Source organism: Rosa rugosa, chromosome 4 (assembly GCF_958449725.1).
Source record: "Rosa rugosa chromosome 4, drRosRugo1.1, whole genome shotgun sequence".
NCBI classification, from domain to species: Eukaryota; Viridiplantae; Streptophyta; class Magnoliopsida; order Rosales; family Rosaceae; genus Rosa; species Rosa rugosa.
The window spans coordinates 14,562,243-14,589,381 of record NC_084823.1 but is presented as its reverse complement, the minus strand read 5'-3'; the positions used below and the strand labels follow the sequence as shown (position 1 = coordinate 14,589,381).

At 41.0% G+C, this 27,139-nt stretch overlaps 2 protein-coding genes and 3 long non-coding RNA genes across 5 annotated transcripts; 1 reads left to right on the top strand and 4 right to left on the bottom strand.

Moving 5' to 3' along the window:
• Window positions 1-2,254: 2,254 nt before the first annotated feature.
• LOC133742660 (uncharacterized) lies at window positions 2,255-3,239 on the bottom strand. Its single transcript, XR_009862663.1, has 4 exons — window positions 3,107-3,239; window positions 2,918-3,022; window positions 2,655-2,807; window positions 2,255-2,508 (listed from the first exon to the last, which is right to left on the bottom strand). It is a non-coding gene; the product is annotated as an uncharacterized LOC133742660 (long non-coding RNA).
• A 5,923-nt stretch (window positions 3,240-9,162) lies between these two features.
• On the bottom strand, window positions 9,163-13,266 carry LOC133744394 (uncharacterized). Its single transcript, XM_062172511.1, has one exon. It carries the CDS (start codon window positions 13,264-13,266, stop codon window positions 9,163-9,165), a length of 4,104 nt encoding a protein of 1,367 aa, XP_062028495.1.
• A 3,175-nt stretch (window positions 13,267-16,441) lies between these two features.
• Window positions 16,442-18,729, bottom strand: LOC133741875 (vinorine synthase-like). The gene is made up of 2 exons (XM_062169592.1): window positions 17,760-18,729; window positions 16,442-16,997 (listed from the first exon to the last, which is right to left on the bottom strand). The coding sequence occupies exons 1-2, from the start codon at window positions 18,586-18,588 to the stop codon at window positions 16,450-16,452; spliced, it is 1,377 nt and encodes a 458-aa protein (XP_062025576.1). The 5' UTR covers window positions 18,589-18,729; the 3' UTR covers window positions 16,442-16,449.
• Window positions 18,730-21,823: 3,094 nt separating this feature from the next.
• On the bottom strand, window positions 21,824-22,795 carry LOC133745264 (uncharacterized). Its single transcript, XR_009863532.1, has 2 exons — window positions 22,655-22,795; window positions 21,824-22,580 (listed from the first exon to the last, which is right to left on the bottom strand). It is a non-coding gene; the product is annotated as an uncharacterized LOC133745264 (long non-coding RNA).
• LOC133745263 (uncharacterized) lies at window positions 22,429-24,203 on the top strand. The gene is made up of 2 exons (XR_009863531.1): window positions 22,429-22,569; window positions 22,643-24,203. It is a non-coding gene; the product is annotated as an uncharacterized LOC133745263 (long non-coding RNA).
• Window positions 24,204-27,139: the final 2,936 nt, after the last annotated feature.

Sequence of the window (27,139 nt, the reverse complement as noted above, 5' to 3'; positions counted from 1 at the left end):
CAAACTGTCTCATACCAACAGTTCTAGGTGGCACAAGATATCAAACAAATGACAAGTGACCCTCATTACAAAACAAATACGCACACTTATTAAAAGTGCCTAGCTAAAAGCTCAAAACCCAAACTATCCAAGTTCTTGCTATAGCAACCCTACTCGCCTAGAGACCTCAATTGGTGTACTACTAGAGTTACTAACTTACATAGCACCAGACTCTAAACAAATGCTAGGCACAAAATCAAGAAACTTAAAGTTTCCCCTTGCCCTTAGCTTTAGGGCCAACCTCTTGAGTTGTAGTAGCAGCAAGATAGGTGAGACGTAGAGGAGTCAAGCCTACCTTCTTGTGAGGCCGGGAACCCTTGTTTTTGCTGCCAAGCGGTCTGCCCAATCTCTTCTTCAATGTCACAAGCGCAACATCATCCTCAGCTTCAGCCAAGCCAAGAGCTTCCGCATGCAGAGTGAGAAGCTTGCCTCCCAAGATAGTTTTAAATTTCTTAGGAGAGGGTTCAGTTATCTCTTGTCGACCTCTTTTCTTAGAGGTCACAGTTTGCTTCTGCCCATCATGCATGATAGAGGCAGGTTGAAGATCTTTAGTCCCTGAATCAGAAGGTTCCACTGAGATCGCCTTTTCCGGCAATGCAGCCTCATGCACCATACCTTCCAAAACTGACGTGTTAGGCGCGGTATCTTCAGAAGTTGCAGGTTCGGTAGAAGATCGTTCTAGCCGTCTAATAACTGGCTTCTTCTTATGCAGCAGGGAAGAGGAAGGCCGAGGGAGATCACGGGAGGTCTTGGCAGAGAAAGCAAAAGCACCACCAGAGGTGGAGGGTCCGACACCAAATTTCAAAGCCCTGGGATCGGAAAGAGCAACAGGCTCCTCACACTTCGCCCCAGAATGCGTTATCATGCCACACATAGGGCATCTACCCTTAAGATGCTCAAACTGGAACTGTAAAATAGGTTCGACACCTGGAGCCGGGAAAACCCTACGCTCGAGTAGAATCGGTTTGGAGATGTCATGAGAGAAGAAGATGTGCACAACTCCTTTGCGAAATTCTCTCTTATCATAATCCAGATAGCCTCCCAGAAGGTTGCCGATGAGAGGGAGATTGTCAGGTTCCTCGTAGAGGGGAGGGATACCCGAAATCCTAACCCATAGCCTTACGTACTTCAAGGGGACGTCAGCGATGGGGGTGACGCCATCATACTCCTCCAGACAGACTGGAGCCCGGTCATAGGACCATACCCCACCCCGAAGCACCTTGTTCCGATCCCTAACCAACTCGAAGGAGAACAAGAACCTGTTGTCTGCCTTTTCCTGGATGCGAAATTCCTTCTCCACCATCCAAGTCCGGAAAAAATGAGATTTGAAAGCGTTGGAGTCCACCGGTTTGCGGGTGAGTGGCTTTCCGAGGAGAAAAGATTGAGCAGATCGCCGAACCGGACCTCCTCCAAGTTTTCCCAAATCCGGGGCTTTACCCCCTTCAGCCAGCACCAGAGAGGCCGCGAAGCTGGCAGTGACGGCATCGATTGAAGCCATGGAGCAGTGAAGAAGAGTCGAGAGTGGCTGAAACGCCGGCTAGGGGACAAGGGTTTAGAAGAGAGTCGCTAGGGTTCGAGAGAAAATCTCGCTAGGTTTTTTCAAATCTGAAAAAATCGGCTTTTAATACAACTTAAACCTTGATTGGTGGATTAACTTGGGTCATGTATTATATGACTCGAAGGGCCTTTATCACTTTGACGATGCTACAAAATAGAAACGACTGGTTGATCTTCATCGACCTATATATGATTGCTCGCTTGCCATCACCATGAATGTTGCACTTGCATTGCCCCGGCTGAAGATACTTCACTTGTATCCTATGTGCCGACGTACGATACCCAATGCAAAAAATTTTCTTTTCACAAAAGTGGTTTAATAAGAATCATCGAATTTTCTTCTCAAAAAAAAAAAAAAAAAATCATCGAATTTGTACATTAATTTTATTTTATTTTTACTTGAAATATCACTATCACCATTGTTTAAAAATGTGTTTTCTGATGATGGGGCTATTGCTATTAGACACCAAATCATGGGTGCCCTTTAACTTCAATCCGCACCATTCATTCACAAGGGTGTTATTAGTTCGGTTTTTTGGTAGATATCACCGCAAGAAAGAAACGACGCCGGTTTGATGCGTATTTCACTATTTTGTAAAGTAGGGATAAAATGGGCTACAATGAGTGAGTAAAAACACACTAAATATATGTTCTTTGGTGAAAACCCATACAAACTGATCGTGTATCTGAAACTAGAATTTATTTCGGCTAATATTACAAAACTGTGTTACACAAACTCTTAAATCTAGTTATACAAGATGTTTAACCATGTAAGGCCCTTCAAGCTCGTATCCTTAATTTCCTATAGTAGTGACGACGAGTTCCTAGTCCAGAAATAACAGCAATCTTTGTTGATCTATGCTCCCTTCTAGCAATTCGCTCAGCTTCTTCCATCAAAAGGGTACCATAGCCCTGTGTGAAAATAATTAATACATGCCAAAGAGAATACACTCAGTTTTATAATATTAAGTCATCAGAAGTAACAACATGAATATCTATCCCCAAGTGTTGGTCTCAACAGTTTTCGTTTGTAATCAGTTGACGTAGAAGCTACATACCTGGTGTTGCAGCTTGCCAGCATCCCGCTCATGAACTGGAACAGCAGTCCCATAAACATGGAGTTAACGAACAATAGAACACTTTCCCATAAGTTCAGCAGAGGTAGTGTTTTTGCCACATTTTCTTAATCGCAACAACCCAAGTAGAATATCCTGTGTACAGAACAGAATTAAATATGTTATTTGCTCACCCAGAGAAATATCTATATCAGTGCATAAAGAGGGAATTGAATTGATCATTCGCATGTGAAGCGAGGGAATACCTGGCGTGTATCTTCATATGAAAGAAACGTTTCCCAACCTTCATTTGCTGTATAATCATGACGAACGAGCTCCACTTCATCCGGCTTACTTTGGTGATGTATGTCCTACAATAATCATAAATAGTTCAGTGACACTTCATTCAAGGGCAGAAAGAATGTAAGGGGGTTCAACTTTGTTAATCAAGATACCTGAATTCCAGCTTCTCGTGTTCGAACATCATGACACTTGGGTATTGCTGGCTTGTTCAGGCACCAACTCTTTCTCAAGCTCCATATGTTTAGTTGTACCCGCAGGTATAGGGTTTGGTACCTCGGAGTCCAGAGCCGCAGCCAAGAGTTGGTGCACCTCCTCCTCCCTTTCTTTCGGATCCAGAGTTCTGTCACGCAGTATGACAGGTTTGTGTGCCCTACCTGCTTCATTGGGATGGAAGAGAGCCCTGCAAATAGATGGGAGAATAGGTGTTTGCACACTCTGAAAACGGAAGGTTCCATCCACAAATTTGTTAGTGGCAAACCCTAAAGAAGAGCCAACAAATTCTTTCCTGTGTTCATCAGTTTCACGCACTGTACGCGGTGTAGGATGACTACCACGCAAAGGACAATGATCTCCTTCATGGTAAATCAGATTGCAGTGATCACACTTGCCCGCCAGGTTCTCAAACAAATTTGAAATTTTAGCTTCAACCCTAGGTGCAAGTTTTAGGGTTTTCTTGAGAAAAACAGGTTTTGAGATGCATGTCATGCGCAACATGAACCCTAACCTTGCCCATATTTGCAAAAATCTTATCATCCAATTCAAGGAACTTACCCGCCACCGAAGCAATGTCGCAGATCATGTCTAGTTCCTCAAACAGCGGCGGTATATTGCTAATCCGGACCCAGAAGAAGAGTAAGGTCAGATCCACTTCTGTAACAGGTGTGATGCCATCATACTCCTGAAGCACAACCGAAGCTTGATGAAAACGCCACGGTCATCCCTTCAAGACTTTGTTACAGTCCTTACGTAGGTCAAAAGTAATGACAAACGGTTTGATGCCCTTTCTTGAATCTTGAAATCTTTATCCAAGACCCATACTCTTCAAAAGAAACGCTTCAGATTGTTCAGAGAGGCTGGTTTCTTCACAAGAGGACGTGCAAGCAGAAAGGATTGCTTGGCTCGTCGTTGGATTCCTTCAGAGGTTCATGAGACATCCACCACATCACTGCTAGCAAGCGCCAGCGATGCAGCAAAGGAAGATGTCACAGCATCGATGTTGGACATGTTGCCGGAAACTGGGATTGAAGAGCGACGTACGTCGCTTTTTTTGCTAGGGTTGGCGGCTGCGCACAGAGCACTGCCTTTAGGGTTTTTTTTTTTTTGTTGCAAAGTTATTCAAACAAACATTTCTTGGTTCTCTTAAGAATAATAATACGGCACAAATACATTTCCAAAGAAGTTTTTGTATCTTATATGATCATATATAGTTGTGAGGGGATAGTGTATAAGAGTGCATAAGTTTTGCTCAAGTGCTAAAGACTTTCTATAATGCGTATGTCGATGAGTTGATGCGACGTGTAAATAACATTACATCTCTTTTTTCTTTTTTCTGCAAGTCATTACGTTATCCAAAGAACCCTACCAAATAATCACTATACCCATAATTAAAACGTCATCTTGTAACTGATAATAAGATTCTAGTTTGCCAGTACATGCAGTAACAAAAGAGCTATCTCTGAATGGAACAATGCTCAGCTGAAATCTGACTTGAACAAAACTTATTGTCTTAACCTTCTTAATTGGATGAAACTTCCTCATGGAACCTATAAACTCAACATTGATGGTAGTAGAAATGGACATTCTAGAAAAATTGGTGCTGGAGGGGTTATCAGATGTTCTAAGAGCAACTCCAACAGCTTCCACATATTTTAGTTTTTCTCTATTTTAGGGAAAAATGAGCCTCTTTTGCTCCAACAGATTCCCTATAACTTTCTCCATTTTAGGGAAAGTGAGGAGAGAGAAAACAAAATTCCCTAAATTTACAGCAATCTCTAAAATTTTAAGGAAGAATTTGGAGATTTTAGAGATTGCTGTAAACTAGGGAATCTGTTGGAGTTGAAGAAGAAAAATTGCTTAAAGTTTTGACTTTTGCTTCCCTATAATACAAAAATTATAGAGAAGCTGTTGGAGTTGCTCTAATGGATTATGGATCAAGGGTTTTCAGATAAACTTGGGCATAGGTGAAGTTTTAGATGCTGAATCTTGGGTTCTATATTATGGTCTTCAACAAGCTCTTAAATGTCACATTACTCATGCTGAAGTAGAAACGGATTCTGCAATTTTAGCGAAGTTGATCTCTCATACTGATGTTGCTCGATCTTCATCCCATGGGCTCTCTTATTTGTTGCTGCAAAAATTTGATCAGAGGCTTCCTTTGCTTTTCCCTAAAGTACATTTACAGAGAAAGTAATATGGTAGCAAACTGCCTTGCCAAGGAGAGCATCAACCATGATTATGGGATAATTGAGTTTGATGGTTCTCCCATTCATGCCTCTTCTACTTATCTTGATGATCTTGTTGGTGTTACCCGGCAAAGAAAAATCCTTGTTAGGCCTGATGATAGGCTAAGCTAGCTATTTTTTTCATTTTAGTCTGTTTCTTAACTTCTTGTTTCTGGGTCTTTTGACCCCTTACTTACCAAAAAAAAAAAAAAGAGCTGCTACTAATTAAAGCTCTTTTATAGTTCTATTCGTAGTGCCCTATTCTTTAATCTGAGGGGGACTATATATAATTAAACTTCAAAACTATATATAAAAATACATTTATACAAGCAAGCAGTGCTGCTTTATCAATCGCATGCGCAGAGAAAAATAAGCATTTTATAATGCAGCAGGTTAAAACTTGAAATAGCAGTGGGATCTTCTTTTGATGAGAGACTGTATATGGGAGAGGATATGAAAGATCTAAGTTAGACATCTTAAAGAGGAAAATCAATGACTTAATTAAACTTAGGGTTCTTGACCCAAAGCACTAAAATGAGATAAAATTGTCCCACTTACCCCAGTAAGAGATTTTTATTCCCTCTTACCCGATTTAAAATAAAATAACAACTTTGCCGTCCATCTAATTAATGAATTACATCTATGCCATCAAATTCTCTCTCTTCTCTCTATCCCTCTGCGCGCGATCTGCACTTTCTCTCCTCTCTCTCTCTCTCTCTCTGCCGCCGTCAGATTCAGACTCTGCCGCCGGTCTCACCGAGCTCGCCACGTCACCGGAATGGTTTGGGTCATGATGCAGAAGACGCAGAACCGGCGGAGGCCAGGAGATTTCGTCGGAGCCGGTTTTGGACATCGTCTCCGAGCGCCGGTTATGGACAGAGGCGACGCCGGTTATGGCAATCGTCTCCGAGCACCTCCGCCGATGCTTCACCGCCTGCGACACCGTCAACTGCACCGGCTCTAGCTCCGACAATCCCAATGCCGGCGACCGACCGAGTCCAGTTTGGCAGGGTTGCAGCTTTGGCACAGTTTCGAGCCAGGTTCACGAAGGGATCTTACCAAAAAAAAACAATAATCAAACCAGCAATTTTGATTTGATTATCATGTCTTTCATGCAAACAAAGATGCAAAGCAAACCTCAGCTTTTGTTTTTATTTTTTTTAATTTTTTTTATGACAAAATACTTTGGTTGAATACTGTTTTGGACGTTTTGGACTATAGAGTGAGAAAATGGGGGCAGAAGGCCCCGAAAGAAAGAAAAAAGGTTTTATTAGAGGGGGCAATAGACGTCTATTGGGGGGCAATAGACGTCTATTGAGGGATAATAGATGTTTTGAATTGATGTGATATCCTGATGTAATATCCTCTTTTTTTTCTTTAATTAAAGTTATATTTGTGTAATTTTAGAAAAATTAGTTCTCATTTCGGTAATCGAAACGTCTATTGGGGGGCAATAGACGTTTTGAATTGAAGTAATCTCCTCGTTTTTTTTCTTTAATCAAAGTTTTATTTGTGTAGTTTTAGGAAGATTAATTACCATTTCGGTAATCTAAACGTCTATTGGGTGGCAATACATGACTGATAGTCGTCTATTGGGGGCCAATAGACGTCTATTAGGGGGCAATAGATGTCTATTGGGGGCAAAAAAACTTTCCGGTGAGATTTTCAGCAAATTCCGATGGGCGGCAGCCGGTGACCGGAATCTGGCGACCGGTGTTCGGATTCCAGCGGCCGGTGACCGGATTCCGGCGGCCGGTGACCGGCTCCGGCGAAGTCTCCTATGGTTTCTCTCTCTTCCATTTTCTCTCTCTCTCTCTCTCTCTCTCTCTAAGTAACAAAAGGGTGAGGGGTAAAATGGTATTAAAAAAAAAATTAAAAACAAAAAAAAAATCTTAATGGGGTATTAGGGAAGACTCCCTTAGAGTGTATTGGGTAAGAGAGAATTAAAAAAACTTAATGGGGTAAGTGGGAAAAAAATCCCTAGAAATGGGGTAAATGGACAAAACCCCTTAAACTTATATATTAGGTATGTTAACAGTTTGACCCCGTGCATGAGACGATTAGTTTTGAGATCTAAAAAGTTTTTAGAGATAACCGTGTGATCTCAATTAAAAAATATATATATTAAATTATTATTATTATTATTCATCAAATATAGAATTAGGAGATCGGAATTGGAACTCTGATCACATGCATGTAGGGGTTGATGACAAATAGTTGATAGAACATGGGAATACTCACAATTAATTAGATCCCTTGATTTTTATTGGTATCTAAAGTACACACAAAACCTTTTGATTTGATCGAAAGAGTTTTACCAAATTAGTTGATAGAAATGGCTTTTATTAGATCCCTCGATTTTCATTGGTATTTAATCTATACGAATTAAGTACTCACAAATTAGTTGATAGAAACAGAAAAGCCATTTTTATCAACCTGGTGATGCCCAAAATTTTGGAGATATTTCAAAATATTCAGTAGCTATACTAACTTAAGAAACATATTTTCTCAAGTACTTGAATCACATGCACGACACTAGGATTGGTTTGCGATCGATAGTATAATTATATAAGTGCTCTACTGAAACATGACTCAAGTTTAATAAACATATGGCTGTTTTAAGAATTTTGTCAATCTAAAAGGCATAAATTGAAGCTTTATAACGCAATTTTGAAACTTGAAACGGCAGTAGTAGGTTCTCCTTTTAAGAGACAAAAGGAGAGGAATTGAAGTGAGGATCCAAGACCTAAGAATATTAGTGTCACAGGTTGGCAGTATACTACTTCTAAATAAACTAGCAGTATTGTGCTGCAGGTTAATTTTACTGCATTTGTAGCCTCGGGGGATCATCATCATTAGGAGAATCGGAATATTTATTGTATATGGGAGTGTATTCGTGGTCACGTGCCCCGTTAGTCTAAGTTGGTCGTTAGCTTATACCCAGGACTCTTGTCAAAAAAAAAGCTTATACCCAGGACACCCTGTGATCCAAGTGCTGCATGACACTGGAACTTGTTTCTCTTGTCTATTACGGTCTAGTTTATCTTGGCCAAACCAAAATTGTGACTTGTTGTCAAGCAATATGTAAATTGATTGTCCACTATTTATGTACGTGAGTTGTTGTACCATTTATCCCGTTTTGAGTCTTGGACGATTGTCTTTTTCTTTCCAACTCTAGCATGCAATGTTAGCCCTGGCTAATGTACCAATTTGCTGGTTTCCTCTCAATTCAGTTACATTTTGCTTATCTTAATTGTTGTTATAGTTTATAATTTCGTTATCAAACCATTCAATTTCAGAAACAAAAGGATAAGTTGAATTGATCAAAGAAGTAATTTTACACCAGTACATGCTATAATTCCCCAAAGAATATAACTAACAGAGATCCATATGATTACCAGTACATAGGACTCAATCTTGAAGTTGATTAACCATAAAACAGATACAAAGATAGCTCAAATTGTAAATAGCATTTGTCAAGATAGACAAATGTTTAGGGGTCATCATTTGGCCCGCAGGCCTAAAAGCCATGGGCGCTCGCCCGGCTCAGTGGGCAAAAGCCCGACCCGGCCCGCAGTAAATCCCATCACGGCCCTGCCCATTGGGCACGAGACAGGGCTAGGGTGGAGGGTTCAAAGCCCAGGCCCAGCCCGCCATGGCCAGGCCTATTATATGCCCATTAAAGCCCGTCCGGCCAGTCCTTATAAGCCCATTCAATTCTAGTATTTTTTTTTTTTTTTTTTGAGGAAGCAATGATTTCATTAAGATTAGAATGGAGTACATTCTTGTTGCACAAGGTCAATAATACAGTCTGGAATACTATCAGACCACACAACTCCTTGAGCAGATTCATAAGCAATGTTGGCTAGTCTATGAGCTATTCTATTACAAGAACGAGAAGCAAAAGTGATCTGGACACCCGGATTGCACCTCATTGCAGCTTGAATATCATTAATGAGACTGCCAAGAGAAGACAAATTTGGAGCTGAACTATGAATCGCATTGACTGCCAGTAAGCAGTCAGTTTCAATCACAACTTGTTGAAGCTTAAACTTTTGAACCAAATCAATACCTTCCCTGATGGCAAGAAGCTCAACATGGAAAGCAGAGCTAACATAGTTAACTGGTTTCAAGTAGGCAGATGTGAAATGGCCCATTGAGTCTCGGAGAATACCTCCAACCCCTCCTTTTATTCTGTGTTCCAAGTATGCTCCATCGACATTTAACTTCAGAGCAGAAGCAGGTTTCCAGATTTTTGTTGTTTGCATTGCGGTCTGTAAGGCAGGTTTACTAGCCTTCTGAAAGTCCTCAAGCCAAGTGAAGCAACCCAACTTGATATCAGTTACAGTTTGCATTTTGTTCTCCCACAACTTCGCATTTCGATTTCGCCACAATCCCCATATAATCATAACAAGTTTTTCAAACACTTCAGCCTTCAAATGAAGAGATTGCTCCAACATCCATTCCTTAAAATTTAAATTAGGTAGAAGTGTATGTTGTAATGAAAACGGTGCTGCAGAGAGTATATCAAGAGCAATGGGGCACTTACAAAATAGGTGAGCAGTGCTTTCACAAACATGATTACAGAGGAGACAATGAACATCACCCTTGTAACCTTTAGAGAGGAGCCGCTCTCTCGTGGGAAGTAAGTTGTTACACGCTCTCCCCACACATATATGTACTTTACCTGGAACTTTAGTCCTCCAAAGCCTTCTCCAAAGTTCTTTAAACGGGTTACCAGAAGATGTAGTGGCCAAGGCAGATCCAAGAACTTGTTCCCTTGCAGCCCAGTATGCACTTTTGACAGTGAAGAAGCCTCGCTTTTCATAGCTCCAAATGAGCTGATCGTGCATAGAGTTACGGGGTAGAGGAATGCTTAGAATGTGATGAACAACATTTGGGTTGAAAAGAGTACTCACAGACGCAAAATTCCATGTTTGATTTTGGTGATCAATAAGATCACTTACTCTTTCAAAAGTAGTATTCTCAGGCCTGTGAATAAGGTACGAAGGACAATTTGGAATCCATGCATCATTCCAAATGTGAACTTGTGAGCCATCACCAATTCTCCATTTAGTTCCTGCTTTCAACACCGGTCTGCCTTCAAGTATACTCCTCCAAGAAAAAGATGGAGCCTCTAGTTCAGCGTCCCAAAAGGAACAATTGGGAAAGTACCTTGCCTTGAAGATCTGAGCAATCAAGGACTGCGAATTAGTGATCATCCTCCATCCTTGTTTGGCCAACATTGCCAAATTGTATGCATAGAGATTCTTGAAACCCATGCCACCCTCATGCTTTGTTAAACACAAATTTTCCCAACTCCTCCAATGAATATGTTTCTTTTCATCGGTGTCACCCCAGAAGAACGAGGCACATAGCTGATGAATGTCATCACAAAGGCCCTTAGGAAGAAGATAGCAATTCATTGCATATAAAGGCATGGTTTGAGCAATAGCCTTTATTAATATTTCTTTTCCTGCACAACTAAGGATCTTGGACTTCCAACTAACTAGCTTCTTGGACAGTTTCTCTTTGATGTATTGAAAACGTTCCGTTTTAGACCTACCTACCCTCAGAGGCAAGCCTAAATATCTATCATGTTCCTTCACACAATTCACCTCAAGAATAGAAGCAAGGGCAGTTTGTGTAGCAACGGTCACATTATTACTAAAGACAACAGAGCTTTTTTGAAAGTTTACCTTCTGACCGGAAGCTCGTTCATAAGTGTTTAGAATCTCTCGAAAAGCAGAACATTCTTCAGGAGTAGCTGAACCAAATAATAAACTGTCGTCTGCAAAAAAGAGATGATGCAAGGTAGGAGCTTGTGGACACATCTGCAACCCGTGGATAGATCCAGAATGAACAACTTGAGAAATCAAAGCAGATAATCCTTCAGCACATAGAATAAACAAGTATGGTGAGAGAGGATCTCCCTGCCTTATACCCCTGGTTGGCTTCACAGTAGTAGTAGCTTCACCATTCACTAAGATAGCATAACTCACGGAGGTAACACATCTCATAATCATATTGATCCAGTTGGAAGCAAAACCCAACTTTGTAAGTATAGCCTGCAAAAATAAGGACCATTCAAGGCGGTCATAGGCCTTGCTGATGTCCAATTTCAATGAGAAGAAACCTTCTGCCTGTGTTCTCAATTTGTGCATAAAATGAGCAACTTCTGTAGCCACAAGAGTGTTATCTGAAATCAGTCTGCCTGGTACATAGGCACTTTGAAGAGGTGAGATAATTTCAGGCAACCACCGTTTAAGTCTATTGGCCACCACCTTTGAGCAAATTCTATAAATCACATTACAAAGTGCTATAGGACGAAAATGTGAAGCATCAGTAGGGTTTTTAATTTTTGGAATGAGACAGATATGGGTGAAATTGGACTCATCCCAACTTTCACCCTTTTCCAGAAAATTCCGAATGGCTAAGCACACATCTAGTCCCACAATATGCCAATACTTTTGAAAAAAGAATGGGGACATACCATCAGGGCTTGGACTTTTTGAGGGATGCATCTGAAATAGAGCGACTTTTATTTCTTCATCAGAGTATGGTAGAGTTAGGTCGGCATTCATGAAGGCTGTAACCTTCATTGGTGTGGCACGAAACACAGTTGAAATGGCATCATCATCCACCCCTTCATTTGCAAAAACTTTCTGATAATATTCCAAGAGCATGTGCTTGATAGTTCTTGGATCATTGTGCCACTCCCCATTCTCATCTTGAAGGCCTTTAATAGTGTTACGACATTTCCTGTTGGAAGCTTTCCTATGGAAGAATGCAGAATTACGATCACCCTCTTTCAACCAAAGGGCCCGTGATCTTTGTTTCCAATACTTTTCTTGGAGCGAAAGTAGTTGGCTTTGCCTCACATGGAGATTTTGTTGCACTTCATATTGCATTGGAGAGTAGGGTTGCTTCATAATGTCAAAAAGCTTTCCCTGGATTTCATGCAGCTCAGTTTTGTGTTTTTGAAACTCAACTCTGTGCCATTGCATAAGTTGACAACCAGCATTTTTAATCTTAGTGCCAAGTTGTTGTAGAACATTGCCCGTAAGGGGTATTACCCAGTTTCGATGAATAATTTCAGAACATTGTTCATTCCCATACCATCCTTCTTCAAACCTGAATTTCCGTGTATGTCTCCTGAGAACAGTTTTCTCCAGTCTGACTTCAACAAGAAGGGTATTGTGATCAGAGTCTGAGGGAGGGAGAGTTATCACTCTGCTAAAAGGATATAAATCTCTCCATTGAACAGTTTGGAAACCACGATCTAAGCGCTCCTTCGTGAATTTGTCTGACCACGTATACTTGCATCCCACAAAACCCATGTCAAGTAATCCAGCCAAGACCATAGTTTGGCCAAACTTATTCATTGCAGTTGCAGCGCGAGGAACTCCACCAGATTTATCAACATGAGACATTATTTCATTGAAGTCCCCCGCCATAAGCCAAGGCAAAGAGCAGTTTTGTTGTGCTAGGGTTTCAATCATGGACCAAGTTTGATTGCGTTCAGTCCTTGACGCAACACCATAAATCCCTGTGAAGCGCCAAGAGGCAAGAGCTCCACTTTCACACACTTCTACATCAATATGATGTGGAGAAGAAGAACGAAAATCCACATGCACTTCAGGACCCCAGAGAAGAGCTAGGCCCCGAGAGTCCTTTTGCTTTGGAAAGCAGAAGTTTCCAACAAAGCCTACACGACCAGTGATGGTGTCAATCAGTTTCTGAGAGGCTAGGGTTTCTGATAGAAAGATCAATTGAGGACGTTTCGCTTGAACCATATCAATCAGTGCCCTTTGTGTTTCTTGATTAACAATCCCTCTACAATTCCAAACGAGGATGTTGCCCTGCCACATGATCGGCGACAAAGAGTTGGTATGCACGGAGGCTTGGAGGCGTCGCACAGAGTTTGACGGCGCTTAGGGTTTTAGTTAGATGGAATAAACAGCTCAATTGGAAAACCATTTAGCCATTATATCTTTCCATTCAATTCTAGTATTAATATCTTTTTATGTAGTTATATTGAACTAATTATTGCATTAGGCTATATTTTCCTTTAATTTTGTATTTTATTTTGTTCAATCATTAATATATCATAATTTTTTCATAGCTTTTTGTATTTTTTTAACAAAATAATATGATATATAAATATAATGGGCTCGGCCCTGCCCACTCAAAAAGCCCGGCCCGGCCCGGCCCTAAAAAGCCCGTAAGGCCCTGGACGACCCTGGGCCTTGATTTTTAAGAGAAGCCCGACCCTGCCCGGCCTGAAAAATAAAAAAAAAACTTTGTGGCCCTGCCCGAGCCCATTAATTTTGGGCAGGGCTGCCCATTGACGGTCCCTAATGGGTGAATATGAATGAATTAAAGCTAGGGATAGAGTATTTTGAATTTCTTTATTTTTTTTCCTTTAATTGAATCAAATTGAGGGAATATGAAAGTATATAGCGGGAATTGTAAGTTGATCTGAATATTTTCCCGCCATAAATTAAACAACGATTTAAAATTTGGTTAAATTTTTCGCAAAATTTTAAGTTCTGCCAGCATACGCGGGCATCCTCTCGTGATTCTTTTTCCAAGTTTTCACTTTTTTCTTGACTTTAATATTGTAAAGAAATAAAAACATTATCAATACTATTAATATTTAAAAGCACCCACATTTAGAAATATATTTGGTGAGATAAATTCCTTCCTTTTTATATATATTCATACTGCAGCTCTGTCATGAATCAGATTCAACAATACCCAGAAAACCCAGAATATCAGAGTTGCTTATTGTTCCATTCTTCTTCGACTTCCTTCAAGTCGAAGGTCCACTGGACAAGTTAAAAGATGCTCCCATGTGAATATCAGTGGGATTGAATTGGGATTGTTGTCATCGTCGGCTTCACCGCCGCCGGCTCCGACTAAGACTGCCGCCCATGCTGCAATCCCGCCATAATTCACTCTCTTTCTGAATTTGCAGTGTTGGAGTTTTGAAATTGAAACCAGAGAAAGAGCGATTCGTCCTGATATAATCGTTCTGTGTTGGTTTAATTCGCCGTCTACCCGACTGTTCAACTCTCTCTCTCTCTTTGGTTTAATTTCAAAACTTACCATGGTTTACTCGTTTGATATATTTTAGGTTCTTGACTTGGTTTTTTGTAGTTAACGTCTGTTAATGAAAGGTTTGCATGTACAGATAGCTCGGATTACATAGATAATCAATCTCAAGTATAAATGGCTGAGATTGTTTTTCGGTATTAAAATATTCGTCAGTGCACTGTCGGTGCATAAAATCATTTCCCACACTTACGTTCACACAAACTTGTTTCATTAATTATCATTATCTTTTTCGTAACCCCCCACTAATCAAATTCTAATTACTTCTAACCAAAAATGATTCCTTCTCCGGCATTTTCCTATGGACCAACTTGAACCATAGTACACTGACCCCAGATAAATTTCCATAAATTTCCATGTGCACGTAGAAGTAGAACAACAACAATTGCTGACCAACCATTCCTTAACCCTCCAAAAGGTAGATCCAATTGTACAAATCAGTTGGAACACCTTAAGTTTGTAGGGAAACAATCTTGAATACATTCGCCGTGGAACGGGTAGATCAAAGAAATTTAGGCCTCGTTTGATTCACGGAAGGGAAATCAATTCCCTTGTCTTTCCCGCGGGGAAGAAAAACTAAAGTTCCTGTCAGATTTCTTTTCCTGTGTTAGGTAAAGCAGGGAAAACATTCAGGAAAGACCATTTGATTTCCTTTCCGATGTTTGGTTGGTGCAGGAAAGGAAAGTAAAAATATATCAATGTTTCAATAATACCATTCTATTTTAAAATAGAAACAAATAGAAACACACCAAAGTAAACTAAGAGAACCTAATCGTATTATGAACAAGATTAGAGAATTGGGGCCTGACCTTTGATTACTTGGGAGAGAGAAAGCTGATTGTAGAGGAAGAGTGAACCGAATGAAAACTGAAGAAGATGAAGAAACAAATCATATACCCAATCACAAAAAAACATAGGTAATGGATTTATATATCATACATACCTGAATGAAAGTTGTTGTGCGAGACTGATGAAAGAGTGAAGATAATTACGTTCGTCTCCTCTGATAAAGAATTTTTTTTGGAATGCTTGAGTGTGTAAGTGATGAAAGAGGTGCGCGAAATAGAGGGCGCGAAATTGACGCGTGAATGCGTGAGCATGAAAGAGCGAGGCTCAGAATTCGAAGACATTCCGATGGGTAAATTTGGCAATAGCATATTTGGGCTGGGGTATTATTGTCCAAAATTTTTGTAATTAATGCTGGGAAATGGGATGGGAAAATCAATTCCATGGAGTTTGAGTGGAATGAGTTTACCCCCAACTTTTCCCTATGTCAGGAAAGCATTTCCGGACTTTGTGGTTACCAAACAAAGGAAAGGAATAACTTTCATTTCTTAAGCCCTCAAATCCGCGAAATAAATGAGGCCTTAGATCACACAACACAAATAGGATTCAGAAACTCAGATCCAAGCTCGACACTGATCGACTTCGACCGGGGAGAACACCATCGATGTATAAAACTCGAGCAGCCCAGACGTACCCTCAAGCCTGAACCGACGCATAACTTCTTCGATACTAGATCGTTTGACATCCTGGACGATTATCCCTGGTTCCCTACCCTCGGTAGCTTACAAGTTTACGTCCATCCCCGGTAGTGCCGCTAGACGCAGTTAGATAATGTTGAAGTGCAAAATAAGTTCAATGAATCACCTTAAGAAGACATAAGTAAACATTTATGTAATTAATCTTAATATGCATTAAACATAAGGAATTAATTAGATGGACAAAGAATGAAGCTCCTGCATGTGATAAGAAAGTCTGCCATATATGGCACTTTATTGTAATAGTAATATGGTATTTTGCACACATGTGATCATCATCGCGATCATTAATACAATATGTTCTTAGATCATTCAGAACTGTTTATTTCGAAACAGAAACATAATATATATTTCGAAACAGAAACATAATATATATATATATACAAGTACACATCATCATATGCCTGAAATACGCGGGTTTGGAGAAGCAAATGCTAAAAACTGAGGATCTTTCTCCATTGTAGCCATTTGCTTTTTATCCAAAGTTACCCATGCTTCAATGCCATTACCCCACTGTGTTTCAACAAGCACTATGAAGTTCCTAAAGGCAGGTCCGACACTTCCTCCGGCCCCAATCCAAACTGGCCTTCCCCATCCAAAGTCAATTTCACTAAGAATGTTAGTCCAGCTAGTGAAACCATAAGTTTCTGGTGGTGACTCTAAGGAATGCATGACTTCCTGTAACTGATTGAAGTATTTAGAAAAGGCTCCAAGTCCCTCTTCTCCACAAAATGTCTGCAAATAATCTTTGTCAAATCCTTCGAAAGACATACGTAATAACTTCAACAAATCACACAACTGAGTAGTCTCTGCCTCATCGGTATGTTTGTTGAGTGCTGTGGCAAACCAAATTATATTTCCAATGATATTATCTGCCATTGGGGGATTCAGTCGCCTCCTCAAGTTCACTGCATGTGCTACTATGGATGCTCGTTGTGAATTACCTGATGATGATGTCCAAGAAGCAATATATTAAATTTCACAAGAAAAAAAAAAGTTGCAAAACATATTTCAAAAAAAAAAAAAAAGTTGCAAAACATACAAATGTTGAGAGATATCACAATTTCTTAGAAGATAAAAATAAAAATTTATCATTGTCTCATTTTTATACAAATTTCTTGTACATATTATTTTACTACATTAGTAAAACTACTAGCGTCTTAACACGTACTTGCTCGTGTGATTTGTTTTTTTAGGTACATTTTACTTTTGTGTATAAAAACTAATTGTGTTTTAGTTTTTTGTACTAGTTAATAATTATTTTGATTAGATATTTTCCCTAATTAACTTCAGTGGGAGACTCATGCCACTACATCATATAACTCAATAGTGCACTTGAATTTTTTTTTTTTTTATCAAACACTTAAAATTAGTTTTGTTGTTTCCATATTTGAATTTTGTTTTTCCTTTTTGAAATTCAGCATTTCCAAATTCTACAATCGATGTATATATTGAATATTAATAAGTATGAGTAAATTGGGCTTTAAAAAATGTAACCTCGTTATGGATATTTTGCTTAATATATAGAGGTAACAAATAACTTCAATTAATGACAATCTTGAACTAAATAGTAGGAAAAAAAATTAAGGTAAAAATCCTGAGTCTTCAATTAAGTAAAATATATAGATTCTCATAAGTAAAATTATAATACATGCATGTTTCAAAAAAAAAAATGTCCATGCATAAATGCGTAATAGAATTGGCACCTGTCGAAACGAGTCTAGAAGCAGATATTGCATGTTTCCATAGAAAACAAGTCAGTGTCTCAACACGTGTTGGATTGGGCACAAGCTCACTCTTTGCTCGGTCACGTAGTGTGGCTATGGCTTTAGCATCAAACACAAACCTCCTTGTAACATAGTTTTTCTCCTGGAACCACAGGCTCTCCACGAAAGCTATATATTTTTGTGGTAAATCATCTCTTGCCGGAAAAGTTAACGACGCTTGGGAGAGATTAAGGTGTAGTGTTGTCATGGTTTTCTCATCATGATCCCCCCGACAAATAGCAGCCCAAGACTTGAGGAAAGTATCTGCAGTTACCCCGTCAAAGATCTTGTGAGACAGAGAGACCCCAATTGATATCCCACCGCAAGCAAAAACACTGACTTGAAATGCTATCAAGGGTAGCAAATCATGATCATCTTCAGTTTCCTTGCGAAATGGAGGCAACGGAATGAACCGGTTGAGCAACTCGATTTCTTTTAGATCAAGAAACTCGAACATGGAACATTTGACTTGGGCCTCGAGGTAGGGGACACCCACATCAAAGTCATTTATGTAGAGGTTGTTTTGGGTCCTCCCGGAAAATGGGTAGTACAGAGTGAGGGTACGTGAGAGTGAGTTTTTCAAGTTGGCTAGGGTTTGCGGGAGATTGAAATTGGGGTCAGTGATGGGGTAGAAGAAAACCATTGGGGTATAAGTTGCTGGAATGAGTTGATCGATGATGCAAAGTTTGTAAGGTTTTTGATGGCGATGAAGTGAAGAGGAAGTCGCTGCTGGTTTGATGGTATCTCTGGAAACAATAGTCACCTCCATGTTCACCAGCTTTCTCACTGTAGCTCGAGTACAAAATGCCTTTTAAACAAGGAGGGCTCTGGAACTGGATCCTGCCTTTAAGTTTTTGGTTCTTTACTAAAATGACGATGTGTTTCCAGTTGATCAAGGAATTGGGATCTGGGTTTGGTGCGGTTAATGTTTTAGTTTTGGTGAGGGCTCACTGAATCCTATTCTTGATGTGAGAAGAAGACGACAATGGACAAGTAAAACAGATATCTGTCGCGCGCCTTCAGATTAACTAAACAAAAAATACCAAAGACAGTAAGGCCAGGTGTCGGTTGTTTTGCCCTCACATCCTGCTAAACACACCCACTAAATCTCATATGAAGTCTTCTGATGAATTACTCTGTAGTAAGTTTAGGTCGGCATATGAACCCTTTAATGGGCGCTGTGAAATTGCGATGAGAGAAGAAAAATATGATGAACAGCAAAAACAGGCCGATTAAGGGCTTGAATACTTTCTGTTCTCCAATCCATAATAGATATCAAACCTTAGATTAGCTATGTGTTTGAACCCAAAATAAACATTTTTCCCGACAAGGGGGACTCGAAGAAATCCGGGCCAATATCGGTGGCCCAAGCTACGAATTCGAATTTTCGACAAGTTCGGAATATATTATTTAGAGGCTAAATAAAGCCTACTTGGAGACCAAGCAATCTTGAAGCAAATCTGAATATTCCTTGATCTACTATTAATTATCAAATATTTGATAATTAAGGATAGTTGGTTTGCTTACCAAGATTGAGCAGGAGGGAAGATTGTGGACGTAAAAGCAGGGACTCTTATTGATTAAGGAATAAATGGCGTGGACTTGCAGCTGAGGATATATATTGCAATTAAAGAGTACTCGCGAAGATATAATCAAGGACGCGAGCGCGGATGAGTTGGTTGGCTCGCGAAGGTCAAGTTGGCATATATGTATACCTCCCATGCAATTAAGGCATGGTGAGACAATAATTAAGGAAAGTCTTCCATGCAATTAAGGTTTCATGAAGGTGGAGCAGTTTGAGTAAGTTACAATCATGCTTAATTGCAATAAACAAGGGGTATATATTCCTGCATGCCACTATGCTACGGAGTCTTCGCGAAGATATACTAAGATACGTGCATATCCTACAGTTCGCATCCAAGAGTTTACATCCTAAGAGGCAATTAACCTTGCCTACATTCTAGCGGCGTCAGAGGATAAGTTTTAATTATCAAAACTATTAAGAGTTTTGATTTGATTCAAGGCCAATAACTGTGGCCTGAATTATAGTATTTCGTTCCTATTAGGAAGGAAAATCTGCAGCAGCCTATATATAGAGGCTAAAGACGATACAGAAAGACGGAACAACTCTAAAATCAATTAATCTCTACGATTATCAAAGCCTCCCCGGAGCAACCCCTCTTACCGGTGACCACACTCCAGTCCCAGTCTCTTCAAGAGCCGACTGTCAGTGCCACCAAACCAACCCGACGACCGTATTTCCAGCCCCAGTCTCCCCAGGAGCCGACTGCCAATACCACTGCCACCGATACTATCTCGACCAGCGAAGCAAGGGTAACGCCCTCGCAACCCAGCGAAGCTAAAGTCACGCTTTAGCAAGCCCGTGCTTTCTCCTACTTTCTAGTGATTGCTCTGCTTAACCTACAACGTTAAGTATCGATTCGGTGAACGCAAGAGACCACACCAAAGCCCTTATCCGTAAGGCAAAAAGTCCTTTTCCGAAAGGTATAGAAAAGAACCTTGTGACGAGGTTGGTGCTCTCATCGTCCACAACGTTTGGTAAGAAGTCAGGTCAAGGGACTCCCCCGACGACTGCACCCCACGGTGCTGGCAAGCCCGCGCAATCACAACAGCAAAAGAGACTGTTTGCAACCAGCTGGTTTTTGGAGCCAAACATTTTGGCACGCCCAGTGGGACTACACTAGAGTCTTTTGGTATTCACCATCATTGGGATGTCAGGGGAAGATCTTTACCAAAGGAATTCCTAAAGTGCAAGATGGTCAGTGTTGCCACCATTGGCGATACTATGACAAGAGAGGCCTTTGTGCCTACACCCATCCCAGAGGGAACACCCTTCGAAGAGCAGTTTGCGATCATCATGGCCGATATCAACAGACATCAGAAGCTAATAGCTGCTGACTTCGATGCGCTAGACGCGAGGGCAGAGCGGCGCATGCACGAACTAGACCAGCGCATGGCCCAACTGGACGACGAGTCGTAAAAGCGTGCAATTGAGGCAAGAGCACGAGCCAGAAGAATCGGTGATGAGCACGCTCTGCAACAAAAGCAGGTCATGAAGGCCATCGCAAGCCAAAACAAGACTGCTCAAGTCAGTTCGCAGCAAGGCGAGTTGGAAAGTCAAGAATCTGCACGCGAGGAGGTTGTTTCTGAGGTTGAATTGCCTACAGGTGGCGATAAACCTAAATGCCTCACTGATGAGTCACAACCTTACATAGAGGCTGCACTTGGAGAAGATGATCCACGAGATTGTTCTTCTGACAAGAAAATTGTCTCTGAACAAATATTTAACTTCTCCACTGATCAAGCCATATATGTGGATACTGGTCAGATGCATGGGGGGCAAGACATGGCCCATGATCAATCTCCTGATCATCCGAAGCGGCTTCGTGAATCAACAGAAGAATACGAGAGCCAGGAAGTAATTAAACGTGGTTTAGCGGATCAATTGGCTATCTACAACAAAGTCGGACCACGAAGTGGCTTTATTCAAAAAGCTATTAATCTATATAAGTCACACGGCCAGGAAGATGACAAATGCGACAATCATATGGGTCAAGCACAAGACCATGGCAATCAATATGGTTGTCAATTAATAGTTGTTCCCAGCCAACCTATTTGTGGCTTTCTTCACGGCACATATATTCAACAGCCAAGCTGTGGCTTTGATATATGTGGAAGATATATTCGCATCCCAAATTCGAGAATGGCCAAACTCAATATTCAAATGGCCGGTTTATCATAGTGGGATGTGAACTGGCGTATCATCAGTGCAAGTTAACTCTTGTTTATAATTATCAAACTCTAAATTTCTTGCAAAAGAAATTTGCCTATGATGATACCAAACAGTCCATAGAGGCGTCTCAATATGATGTCTGGAAAGAAAATAGAGGCAAACAAATATTAGATATGCCTATCTTTGAAGAAGAGATCAATTCACTACTTTTTGGTGACTCTAAATATGATCTCAACACGGAGCCAATATATGACGAGTATGATGAGAATTATAATTTAATTATTGATTCCAAAAGTCATATGCAGGAGTTCAAGTTCTTTGAGGCTCTTGATCGTGAGAATTTTAACCAACAAGTGGTTAAATATAATGGCCAATCTGTGGCTTATTCTGAAGACACCATGTTCTATGACATGGTAGTTGGCGACAAAACCGATCTTGGGATACCATCATCTCTAAAATTGCAATTGAAGATCATGCTTCGTCAACCAACAAAGATACTTGGGGGGCAATATTACTCCTTTTACGAGCCAAATTTCTTCCAAGTTTTTGACGCGAAGTATCTTTGTTGCTTTCCTGCAAGCTCTCACAAGAGAGGTTTTCATGCTATAAACTTTGATACATCGGAGCTTGGAGTAAAGCATAGATGGCCTCCTCCGTGACCTTTTAGAGGTTAGCCAAACGTGTTGCTGCTAGCTTCTTTCTTTGCTTTTAATTTTCTGTCAATTTTCAATTTGCATCTTTCTGTTAGTTAGTTAAAAAAAAAAAAAATACAAAAAGAGTTTCAAGTTCCAGCGCCGCGGGGGACGCAAATAGTCGCGAGGCCATACACCCACGAAGCTCCTGAGGGCCGCGAAGCGCGTAGTCAATGGCCGCGAAGCGAGTGTTCGCGAAGAAGGGCCAACGAGTGGACCTTAATGGATAATCTTCTGCCAACCACAGTGGTAGACGTCAAGGCAGATCCAAGACGACGGCTGTCGACGCTAAAGCAGGTTCAGGGTGAGATTCCTCTGCCAGCGAGAAAAGAAAAATTGAATTGCAAATATCTTATCAAGGAAAAACTGAACTGCAGGAGACGGCATACCCAATCCGAAGTAATCTGCCACTGTTTCTACGAAGAATCAAGCTCAATCCCCATTGACCCAGCGATTGGTTGTGCTTTTTGTGGATAAAGTGATCTTCTGTGGGCTGTTCTGGTGAGCTTTCATCACAAGTCTGAGAACATGAGACATGCACACAAGGTGTTTGATGGAATGCCTGAGAGAAACCTCCTATGAAGATGATGTGCGCAGACTTTGGGGGCAGAACTGTTGCCTCAAGATTACAGAGGAGGATTACAATCCTTAACAGAACAAACTAGCATTCTCGTGATGATGAAATTTCACAGAGTTTGAAGATAGAGCAGGGGCAGACAAAAATCATTTCGCCAGAGTAGTGTTCCTTGACTATTGCTTCACAAATTCACTCTGGGATGTTGCCACAGGTCAGCGGATTGATAATCTGGACGCCGGCAAGTGGCTTTAGTGGAAGTAGGCCAATTGCAATGGCAGCATACATTGGTTCGCACAGAAGCGAATACATGGGGTGCTGCATAGCTCCAGTTTGTTTTGGAAGATTCAGAGGTTCAGAGCCAACTAGTGGCTTTTGCCTACATATATATAAGTATATTTGAGTGCCTAGGAGTGCATAATCAGGCCATCAGACTCTTGCAGTCTTCTTGATCGATGGTGAACCAACAATGAAAAATCATGGTAGCGGTATATATGTTCTTTGTATCTACGAAGTCATGGGTCAATGGAGTACGAAATACTGGTCAAGTTTGGTGGCTATATTATACTCATTGAGTCAGAGGTGTTCAGAGGAGCTTTCTTAAGCTTATATAATTGAGAAGGGCTATCGTTATGGTCAAGAAGAAATTTTTGAAGCGGTGAAGAGGCGGTGCATTCTGACACTACATACTAAATATATAGCCTACATGGTGGCTTATATTAATGATGCATGATGGTATGAAATGGCTACAGCACGTTCTTATCCACTAGGAACAAGATAGGCTTTATTGATTAGCCTAATGGTTTATATATATATATTTGTATAAAGCTGCTACAGAGGCATGATCATGATGCCTGAGCCACATATAAAGAGGAGGAGCACGTGGCCATGCGGTATTAAAGGTTGGTTCAATTGTCAACACCTGCCGGTCTATAACCAACAAGGAGACGAAATGGGGTTACAAGGAAGAAGCCCTCTGCAATAATGACACGGATGTAAACACTCTGCCAAGGGGTTGGTCACTGCGTGCGAAGAGTCCAGAAAGGATAATTATAGCAGTAAGCTCGCGAGCGTTCATAGCCGAAGCCCATTCTCATCACCGCGAAGGGTCGCGAGCAGTTTGAAGACTTCATGAGGCAGAGAGTAAGCGCAACAAATAAAAAATATATTTCGCGACCAGCATGTTAGAGCAAGTTCACCCGTAGTCAAGAAATGTCAAGGTTGAAAAGTCAAGAATTCGACCAGTCAAGTTACTGTTCACTGGACATGGTTTTCCACCCGTTTTTTCTTGACCGGTCAATACTGTTCATGTTGTCACTGTTCATTGATTTTTACTGTTCATTTTCACTGTTCATTACGTTTTACTGTTTCATTTTTTACTGTTCATGCTTGTTTGCCGTTGGATCCGGAAATTAATTGAAACCAAGGGCTGAGATTTCATGACCGTTGGGATCAGAATTCAAAGCCCTCCAACAGGTCTCTTCCACGTGCTCCTACTCCGGCCCCTTCCATGTCGCTACGCGACAAGCGACTGAAGCAACGCATGTGGGAGTTGCGGCGCCATGCGTCAAGCAGCTGTCCTTCACTTCCGTTGCTGGCGCGTCTCCTTCTCCTCTCATTTGCTGACGTCGCCCACGTTTCCTTGCTGGGCCGAGCTGGCGATTTCTTGCCTGGGTCATGGATTTAGTCATGGCCATGACTATATTCTTGGCTTCGGTCAAGAAAGCCAAGTTTTTGGCCGGTCACAAACAAACCGCTGGAAACCAGATTTGCAAGTTCAAGGTCACCACCTCAGCAAGATCAAGCTCCTGACCGGTCAAAAACAAACCGGTGGACTTGCTCTTAAGGGCCGCGAAAGCTACTCCTTCGCGGTCAAAAAAGACCTCTTCTAGTCCCTTGTCTGGGGGGCACGCTAAAGCTTTGGTGTCCTACACCTTTTCCAGTTTCGCCAACTCCTAGCGCAACTTGCTTCATTATAAACGTTAAAGCTGGGGGGGCAAATAGAGAATTCTGGTGGCGTCAAACTTCATATTAGACTTATAGTGTCTTAGCACTTTTAAGGCCACCAATTCCAGTGGCCTACAAATAAACCACATCCAGGTTGATGATACTTTCTGAAGCAATTCGAAGACTTATGGCGAGTACATCATCTGCGAGTCTTTGTATTTCAGTTGAGCCAATGCAAGTGGCTTTAAAGCGACGTTATCGCAAGAACGAATGCTTACTCAAGACCTCTTCAGTCAAGACGGGGAACTTTGACTTCGAGGACTGGGGGGGCAATGTTTGAACCCAAAATAAATATTTTTCCCGACAAGGGGGACTCGAAGAAATCCGGGCCAATATCAGTGGCCAAGCTACGAATTTTCGACAAGTTCGGAATATATTATTTAGAGGCTAAATAAAGCCTAATTGGAGGCCAAGCAATCTTGAAGAAAATCTGAATATTCCTTGATCTACTATTAATTATCAAATATTTGATAATTAAGGATAGTTGGTTTGCTTACCAAGATTGAGCAGGAGGGAAGATTGTGGACGTAAAAGCAGGGGCTCTTATTGATTAAGGAATAAATGGCGTGGACTTGCAGCTGAGGATATATATTGCAATTAAAGAGTCCTTGCGAAGATATAATCAAGGACGCGAGCGCGGACGAGTTGGTTGGCTCGCGAAGGTCAAGTTGGCATATATGTATACTTCCCATGCAATTAAGGCATGGTGAGACAATAATTAAGGAAAGTCTTCCATGCAATTAAGGTTTCATGAAGGTGGAGCAGTTTGAGTAAGTTACAATCATGCTTAATTGCAATAAACAAGGGGTATATATTCCTGCATGCCACTATGCTACGGAGTCTTCGCGGAGATATACTAAGATACGTGCATATCCAACAGTTCGCATCCAAGAGTTTATATCCTAAGAGGCAATTAACCTTGCCTCCATTCTAGCGGCGACAGAGGATAAGTTTTAATTATCAAAACTATTAAGAGTTTTGATTTGATTCAAGGCCAATAACTATGGCCTAAATTATAGTATTTTGTTCCTTTTAGGAAGGAAAATCTGCAGCAGCCTATATATAGAGGCTAAAGACGATACAGAAAGACGGAACAACTCTCAAATCAATTAATCTCTACGATTATCAAAGCCCCCCCGGAGCAACCCCTCTTACCGGTGACCACACTCCAGTCCCAGTCTCTTCAAGAGCCGACTGTCAGTGCCACCAAACCAACCCGGCGACCGTATTTCTAGCCCCAGTCTCCCCAGGAGCCGACTGCCAGTACCACTGCCACTGATACTATCTCGACCAGCGAAGCAAGGGTAACGCCCTCGCAACCCAGCGAAGCTAAAGTCACGCTTTAGCAAACGCGTGCTTTCTCCTACTTCCCAGTGATTGCTCTGCTTAACCTACAACGTTAAGTATCGATTCGGTGAACGCAAGAGACCACACCAAAGCCCTTATCCGCAAGGCAAGAAGTCATTTTCCGAAAGGCATAGAAAAGAACCTTGTGACGAGGTTGGTGCTCTCCTCGTCCACAACGTTTGGTAAGAAGTCAGGTCAAGGGACTCCCCTGACGACTGCACCCCACGGTGCTGGCACGCCCGTGCAATCACAACAGCAAAAGAGACTGTTTGCAACCAGCTGGTTTTTGAAGCCAAACACTATGCACACACACAGACGCGAAGAGAGAAGCGGATAATGAACAATAAACCGACATATGTCGATCAATCCATGCAATTCTATTATTGTAGGGAGAAGCGATCCTCATTACGAAGTAAAAGATAATTCCAGAAAAGCGAACAAGAGCCATACAATAGTAGACATATAACTAAATCTCATATACCATTTCATATATCTCTCAGATTTCATATTTTAATGAGTTTGAACTATTAATACATACTTATGAGTTATAGCTAATGGTTGAAGATTTCAAATGTAATCGGAGTGGAAGCACAAATTAACTCAGATTGTTGCTGGGTGTGTTTAGAAACTTTTTTTGAATTAGGGTTATATTCAGAAAGTAGAGGATAATTTTATAAATGCTGGGTGTGAGTAGAATTTTGCTGAGTTCAATTAACAAGACCCATTGATAATTGCTAAGGCATTCATAACTGTAATTTACAATTATAAACATGAACGGTTCAAGTTGGACGAATTCGGTTCGTCCATTGATTTAATCTATTTTCATACCTCAAAACGGTCACCAATTTGGCTAAAATTTGTAGAAGTATGGAGTCCTAAGAAGTGAATAGTCGAGATGTTGGTATGTCATCGAAAAGTGAGTCCTACCAAGAACCGCTTAAAATGA